The sequence below is a fragment of the Xiphophorus hellerii genome, chromosome 8 (genome assembly GCF_003331165.1).
Source record: "Xiphophorus hellerii strain 12219 chromosome 8, Xiphophorus_hellerii-4.1, whole genome shotgun sequence".
Classification (NCBI taxonomy): Eukaryota; Metazoa; Chordata; class Actinopteri; order Cyprinodontiformes; family Poeciliidae; genus Xiphophorus; species Xiphophorus hellerii.
In genome coordinates, this window is record NC_045679.1 from 12859067 (window position 1) to 12867238 (window position 8172).

The window sequence follows — 8172 nt, forward strand, 5'->3', positions numbered from 1 at the left end:
AGACAGGCCAAATGACCTGAAGGATTTTATCTAGCAGGTGCTTTTGTTCTGTAAATAAGGCCATTACCTTATAAGTACCCTGGTAATGGCCTCAACGCATCTCACAGTTGCACAATTGTTCCTTAGACTTAGACTTCGACTTAGACTGACTTTGTTGTCATTTTGCATGCACAGGGTGTATACAGAACGAAATTTCGTTGCATACGGCTCAGGACAATGTTTGAGGTTCCAATGTTGTGAGTAAAATAAAATACAGTATAAAATATGAATATAAATCTAAATATAAAATATAAAGTCCAGGACTGACAGTAAAATAGAAGTTATTTAGCTCTGTACATGTGCAAGGTATAAAGTGGAGACCAGTTTTTGAGTGGAGTCCAGTTAAGAGTTCAGCAGTCTGATGGCAAGTGGGAAAAAGCTGTTTCGGAACCAGGTGGACCTGCACCGGATGCTGCGGAACCTCTTTCCAGAGGGCAGCAGGGAGAACAGTCCATGGTGGGGGTGTGAGGGATCACTGATGATGTTTCGGCCTCAGGACACGCATCCTGCATCGATGGTTGACCTGACACTTCGCCCTTTTGCCTGAGCTGGGTGTGGAAGGTTGTTGCCGAAGCAGTTTCTCCTTGTGTGCCTTCTTCTCACTCACATGAGAGTTACCGAACTCTTTTGCAAGCTCAACCAGGAAGTCCACCCGTCTCTCCTGCACCCCAATGCATGCCTGATAAAGCACATGTGCATTCAGTGCTGCCATGTCAATCATGTTTGCCAGGTTTGCTGACCAGCTGTCACATAGTGATGGAACCTTGGTCACCCCCCGCAAGATTATGACTGAAATAAATGCCATTAGTTCTTGTGAACTAAATAGGTGAAGCAGTCACCTATTTATCCTCCACAGCACAAAAGGCTGCATGCAAATTTGCATGTGCAAAGTCTCCCAGATTTCTTTTGCTTACACTTTTTGCATGATTTTTTTGAGGTGGCTCAACACAATTAATTTGGTTAGTTTATTTCTAAACTGTCATTTTAAACCCACTTAGCTTTATTTAAAAGAAAAACATTACTAATTTCTTTTAGAAAAACCTTTGCATATTTTTTGAAACAGATTGTATGTTTTGCAAACTCTGTACATTTGGCAAAATGACCTGGATAATGCAGCACAACATCATGGATCAGCTGCAAAAGGTCACATCTCTCCAAAAACACTTCATGTATGCTTCAAAACTAGATTGAAGAGCATTACCTACAGGAGATCTGATCTCCTGTTGGTATCATAGATACCCACCCCCAACATGGACTATTCACACTCCTACCTTCTGGCCTGACGGTCAACGGCCACATTTACAATTGAAGAAGGGATGCTAATTTGAGCCATCAGAGTCGTCAGTTTGGACACAGGGTCTTTTGGCACTGTTTCAGTAAGTCTGGGGAGAGGTCGAAAACCTAGTACTAGTGTTAAAGGATGTTTCTTTTTTTTAAGTAATAAAACGAAACAGGTTTTTGATATCAGAAAAGATTTACTGGAAGTAAAAGACAATTCATTGCATGTTCAAACATTAAAACATAAAATAAAAACAGCAGCTTGACTTTTAAGCACATGTAAATTTCTTGGGAGGTGTTTTCAGATGATTATCTCTCTGCCACAATATATTAGAATTCTTTGTCGATTTTAGTAATTTCACATTAAACAGCTAACAGCTAGAGTGAACATTACAAATGCACTGATGTCAGATCTTCAGGTCAACACGAAACAAAGGGAAATAAGATTCAAAGCAAATCAGACTTTACTTTAGCGTGGTCATAATTTAACAGCACTTGACGCACATGGTTTAAGTAAAGAACATTTTCTTTAAATGTTTCAACTGAAGTAAAAAAGAAAACCCAGCAATTTAACTTGAACTGGATGTGAAACCACAGCATACAGAACCCTAAAAATTGCAAAGTTGCAATAAGAAACTTGTAAAAAAAAAAAAAAAAATTAGCAGCCAATACTGATGAACACTTCCTATTTTCACTTCTAAAATCGTCTTGATTTTAAATTACAATGCATGCAACCATAAACCCATCTGTTATGGCAATAGTGATGATTACAAGTTTGTGCAAATAAAAAAAAAAGCTAAGTTTAATGTTACCAACAGCTTTCGGTTTCTGATAAAGTATTGCACAAATAGACATGACTGAATAATTTGTGGTCAAGCCTACTCTGGGGTTCAGCAGTATTAAAAGTCTAACCTTATAACTTTACCTCCGTATCAGAAAACAAAGTACAAATCTGCAAAACACTGAAAGTTTAAAATATCCACAAGGCAAGAAAAGAAAGGCACCCATTTACAAATGCTGATTAAGGCTTATTGTCCTTTTTTTTTTTTTTTTTTTTTTGATAGTCAAAAAGAAACAGCCCTCTCCCACTTGATATTTGCCTTGTTTCACATCAAGTCAGCTGGAATCAGATCCCATTTTCAGCTCAGGTTGGGTGTAGATGGATGTTTGAGGAAGATCTGTAGTGTGGTTGGGAGGGAGACTACCCACCAGTTTAACCAGTCAGGTGACCAACCAGTCCAGGGTGCAGAGCATGTTTCAGAACATCCGGTCGGTGAAGTGGGGGCATGTAGAGGGTTGGAGGAGGTGTTCCGGTGTAGCTGGAGGATGGGTAGGCTTGGCCTTGGATGGGAGTAGGGGCCATGTTCAATGGTGAAGGGCTCTGCTCATAGCACTGGCCTTCACACTCCTCGTCCAGCGGCAGGGCCAGACGCTTCCCCTTCTGTCTTCGATTGCAGAACCAAACACGCACCACCTGCCACAGCAAACAATCAGTATACAACGTGCCAACTCTGGAAAATGTGAATTAAAAGACATTTTTATACACTTACATCTCTTTCCAGGCCCAGATCATCTGAGATTTGTGTTATTTCTTGAGTGTTGGGCTTGGGACATTTGATAAAGTAGGCCTCTAATGCAGACCTCACCGCTCCCTCCAGACTGGTCCTCCGCTTTCTCTTTCTGGTGTCGACAAACACTCGCTCAATCTTGTACATCTGAAAAAAATAAAAATAAAAATATAAGACTGCTGATTACAGCTGTACTGGAAAAATTAAAACCTGTAAGATGTTTACTCCAGCTAGCTTACGCTATTTCAGGAGTGCCCAAGTCCAGTCCTTAAGAGCAACTTTTTTGATACATCCCTTCACCAATACACCTAAAACAAAATAGGACAGCAGCTCTCCAGGACTGGACTTCGACTGGAAACCCATGCAGCCTACTTTAGGATTCATGTGATCACTAACCAGATGGGTTTCCCACTAGGTGGCGCATCACAAGAGCAGATGGCTTTGATTCATGTTTGCTCAGCAGGACATTTAACTACTGTAGGCCTGAAAAGACCAGCTCCATCAAGCCATGGATGCAGCTTTTGTTTTCTTGCAAACTAGTAGGCAGATGTTGCAAGCTTTACTTACCTCCTGAGGATTTTCCGAAGTTTCTGCCTCATCCAGCCATCTCTGCAGAAGGGGCTTCAGCTTGCACATGTTCTTGAAGCTCAGCTGCAGAGCCTCAAAGCGGCAAATGGTTGTCTGGCTGAACATTTTGCCTACGTTGACAAAGACAAATTTAGTGTTTTTCTAGGAAAGTTTTGAGTTTCTAAAGCAGTTGGAACATTGACCAAGACATTAAGTTTGTCAGTCTCCAAAAACTCAGCATTCAGATATGACAAAACTGTTCAAAGATAAACATGCATCATAAAGTAATTAAATTCTGGAGAAAAACAAATCATGGAAGCTTACCATAAAGGTTACCAAGAGCTAGGCCAACATCTGCCTGAGTGAACCCCAAAGTAATCCGTTTGTGTTTCAACTCTTTGGCAAATTGCTCTAGTTCTTCAGTGGTGAGGTTCTCCTGAGAACAGGAACATTTTTAGATGGCATTGGTCTGAGTAAACCTTTATTTTGGATTTTAAATTAAAAAGAGAGTTATGGCGCATCTTAACTTACCTCTTCAGAATCACTGCAACCCCCACTTGAGGATCCGCTGCTCCGCGTGTTGGGAGCCGTGTTCTGTGCCTGGGGCTGTGAAGGAACCTGGTTTGCGTTTACGCTGAAAAACGCGTTCCCCTGGGTCCCATTGCTTGGAGGTGAAGGGGACATTGACGGGGACGATGTCGAGGACGCTGAGGGGTTTTGGTTATTGCTTCCTGGTTGGGTGATGTGAGTGATCCCGGGCCAGAAGGAGGGGTTCCAAGTCGGTGGGTAGAAGACTCCATGGGCCATGCTTGTGGAAGGTGCAGGAATCGGATACTGTTGAACCTTCATTTCGGTCGGATAATCATATCCAGTGTCCTTCTCGGTCTTGATCTCGGGTAATCTGATTTGCTCCCGAGTCTCGGCTATCGGGGGGCTCAGGTTTGTTGGCTGGGTGGCCGCAATCACGCCGGGTACCTGGCCAGTGTACTCGGGTGCAGCGAAGGGATACCAATGCTTTGGCTGCCCAAAGTCCCCAGCCTGCAGATCGGATCCTCGGTAGTCACTGGCGACGTGTGGAAACGGGAGAAACGTCTGGGTGGGTGCGGGTGTGATCCCTCCATAGGCTGGCTTGCTGTAAAGCAGACTCGGGTCGGGTAAAACCCCATGAGGAAGCTGAAAACACGAAGAGTTGCCCGTGCCTTCCTGACCCAAAACCTGAGTGTTGCAAGCGCCAGCCCGGCTGAAGTCATAAGGTCGACTTTGGATCTCCGGGGTCTGCGATCTGTCAGACATCTTCCTGAGAGCGTAAAATCTTGCTTACAAGTAACTCTCAAATTATATAAATAATTTTCAAAAAGTTAGAAATAGCTCGAATGAAAGCTACCCATCTGATTTAATGTAAAAAGAAAAATCTAAGACGACAGAAACAATTTAAGAAGACATCAGTTTCCTGAACGATACCACTATCGTCACTATTTGGCCTCCTCCATTAGACCCCTCTTCACAACCACCTCTCAGCTGAAATGTTCATTCCTTGCGGTGGCTCCACAGGTTTTCCTAATCACAGCCGCGGGAGCTGGAGATCGACCTATCTGTGCGCCCATTGGCTGATGTAGACAATTACGCACAGCTGATGGCAAATTCGTGAATGACCTTGATTCTTCCGCAGAGAAGTGGGCGTGTCTTTTAACATACCTTCGGGTTTCATTGTTCGCCGAATCTTCGCAAATTTTGCAAAACTGAAGCAAATCTAAGATGTACTCGGGTGAGACATAGTTGATGCAGCCTAAAACAGGGGGAAAATAAGCGTATTTACAATGCTAAGTAGACACTGGTCACCTCCACTATAAATACATACTGTAACACCATACTGTTCTCCTCATTAATGAATTATAAAGCTACATTTGTTTAAATTATGCTTTCTTAAGGAGATGGCTTTGATATTATAATCCTTGTGAAAATACTTCGCTTTGCTCTGCATTAATCCATTAAAAAAGATAATCCTGTGTGCCCTAATCTGGAACAGTTATCAAACGTGCTAACTTAATTTAGAAGCAAACAGTGGCACATTTTGGTGACACTGTAAGTAGGATGTTAACATTCAAAGCTGTGGCCCATGAACACATTTCACTCATGTCAGCCTCCTGAAATAATGGCCTAAGACGTATTTTTGCCAAAAATGATTTTGGAAAAGAAAAAAGAAAAAATTACGTAGGCCATTAATTTAGGAGGATGTTTTTTTTGTTAAGCTTCTTTTAAATTGGATGAATCATTTTTATGCACGTATTTTATGCAAACTGCAGTAGGAATTTGCATTTAAAATTGCAATAACTATTGGTCTCATTTTTGTAGGCTTATATTTCCCTTAAACTACAGTCGCCATTTTTAGTCGTTGCGTTGGTAATGTGGTAGGCCAATGGATGGGTTGTTCATTCAGGTGAGGTCTTATTCACCTTGGATCGGTGCTCAGTCAGGGGTCTGGATGGCCGGACCATCGCTGCAGATGGTGCTCCCCCCAGCGCGAGTCATTGGCCGCAGATTGCGGCAGGAAGACGCACTGCGGGGAAGGAGAGGGGGTGCCATTGTGCTTCTTGGCCCCGGGGCACCCCGTGGATTTCAGATCCCGAGTTGCGATGGTCGACCATTAGCTCCTTTTCACATTAGAACAATAAGTCTCAACCCTTTGATTCCACCCCACACCGATCACCTCTCTCTCTCTCTCTCTCTCGCTCATTCTCTCTCACACACACACCCTCTGTAATCTGAACAAAACTCTAGCCAGCAGTTTCGCCCAGGTTCTGTACGTGGTATCAGTGTTATTTGGCCTAAAGGTCCAAAACTGGTTTGAGAACCAAGCTGTCTACAGGTGCAATAACCCCACTGTCCGGAATGTCTCCTGGTGACAGTACGTGAGTCTGGACCTTGAAGCATGTCAAGGTCCAGACATTTCACTGTGGCTTTTAAAGAAGTGATGTGTGGCTGTGGAATGTGAAAGTACAAATGAAACAGTGCTAACAAATCAAGAAATAAAAAGTTAAACCTTTGTACACCCCCAAATGAAGCTCTTTGCACACAAATAGCATTATATGTCAGACTAATCCAATGCAGTGCATCATGTTGAAGTAGAAGGAAGATGAAACATTGCTAAAAAAAAAAAAAAAGTCTTAGCTACAGATTCAGGCTTTGTAGAATTACCCTATAGTTACAGTTCTATTTGGGTATGTATCTACCAGATTTGCTGTATTTTTTTGTTTCATTTTTTTTATTTTTTCCATTTTACGGTTTACTTTGCAAAATAGCTTGAGCTTAGGCAGAAAAATATTTGAACTTAGGTATGGTCTTTGACTAGGCCATTCTGCTACAATATTGTGGTTTGATATGAGCCACCACATTATTCAATTAAACTTAATTCTATTCAAATTAAGTTGAATTAAGCTACTCTTGGTAGCAGTCTGTCAGTCTGGAGACGCTTTCTGTATGAAACTCTTTTGGCTGTCATGACATGTTAACCACACAACTTCTGGGCAGCATAGACAATATTACACAGCTACAAATCTTTAATGACAGCATCAGTTTTTGGTAAACACTGCTAATCCACCTCATTTGCTTTTGTTACTGGTCTTTAGATGTCTCTCCCATTCTGATCAATGCAAGAGACTGTTTGAAATGTTTCCTTCTCCGTCTGCTTTTTGGTCCTCGTGTCTTTATTTTCAACTCCTTCATTTAGGCATTTGGAATTTTATAGCTAAGACTTCCCTGCTGGAATATGATGCAGCCTCAAGGAGGTTTCCTTCTACAGCTGTCCTGTAATGTTGGCTCAAAACCACCTCCTTTCAATTCTCCTCAGCTACATGAAAATACATGAAGTTATTTTAGATCTTGTATGTTTGGGTGGGAGAGTCCTCAAACTGGTTAACGGACCTGGGTGGTGCACAGAGACAAAAAATTTAATGAACTTCAACAACATGGTGATGGCAGCATCTTGCGGAAAGAAAACTTTTTCTTCAAGGTTGATAGTAAGACGTGTCAAAGGCAGATTTGAGTCTGCAGATTTTAAAATGGGGTGCAGGCCGTGGATAACAATCATAAACTCAGTGGAATGGTTTCAATCAAAACAAATTTATATTAACGTTAAAATAGATGTTGACAGATTCTCTCCATCTACTCTGGGTTTGAGCCAGGAATGGGTGCAATTTTAAGTCTTTAAATATGTAAAGTTGGTAGAGACATGTTTCAAAAGAGTGCAGCTGTAACTGGAGCAAAAGGCTCTTCCTCAAAGGGTTTACACAGTTTGGGATGAATACAAATGTCTGTCACCTTTACAGGTCTTATTTGCAAACCAATTTTAAAAAGCATGCAAAATGTTTTCTTTTTCCCCAATCTCATATATCTGCAGCATTCAATTAGCGGAATGCTGAATTTTCTGATATCAGTTTACACTGAGGATCAGTGCTCATGACTAGAGATCCTCTGTAAGACCACAACCAGAGTCAACGGCTTAAAAGACATCAAACTCCATCCTTACAAGCATTGTCCTGGGCCATGGACTTGGGAGGATAATTGTCATGCAAAAAGGCAAACAGCAAGAGAGATAGCAGACTTCAGGCTGGGTTTGAGAGGGAGAGAAAGGGGGTCTACAGAGCACTCATCTCAGGGAGTCCAAAAGAGGGGGGAAGGGGACCAACTGCTGAATAGCTCGGTACAGTGAGGAGGGGAGGGT

The 8172-nt window shown here is 42.1% G+C and overlaps 1 protein-coding gene across 1 annotated transcript; it reads right to left on the reverse strand.

Moving 5' to 3' along the window:
- Positions 1 to 1501: 1501 nt before the first annotated feature.
- Positions 1502 to 6745, reverse strand: pou5f3 (POU domain, class 5, transcription factor 3). The gene is made up of 5 exons (XM_032569123.1): positions 3984 to 6745; positions 3777 to 3888; positions 3453 to 3583; positions 2868 to 3032; positions 1502 to 2791 (listed from the first exon to the last, which is right to left on the reverse strand). Exons 1-5 carry the CDS (start codon positions 4743 to 4745, stop codon positions 2531 to 2533), a joined length of 1431 nt encoding a protein of 476 aa, XP_032425014.1. The 5' UTR covers positions 4746 to 6745; the 3' UTR covers positions 1502 to 2530.
- Positions 6746 to 8172: the final 1427 nt, after the last annotated feature.

Excerpts from the sequence above, each read along its gene's own strand:
- pou5f3 (XM_032569123.1), bottom strand. The coding sequence starts at position 4,745 with ATGTCTGACAGATCGCAGACCCCGGAGATCCAAAGTCGACCTTATGAC. Across the intron at positions 3,889-3,983 it reads GTTGCAGTGATTCTGAAGAG|GAGAACCTCACCACTGAAGA; the intron begins GTAAGTTAAGAT and ends TCCTGTTCTCAG. Across the intron at positions 3,584-3,776 it reads AGCTCTTGGTAACCTTTATG|GCAAAATGTTCAGCCAGACA; the intron begins GTAAGCTTCCAT and ends TTGTCAACGTAG.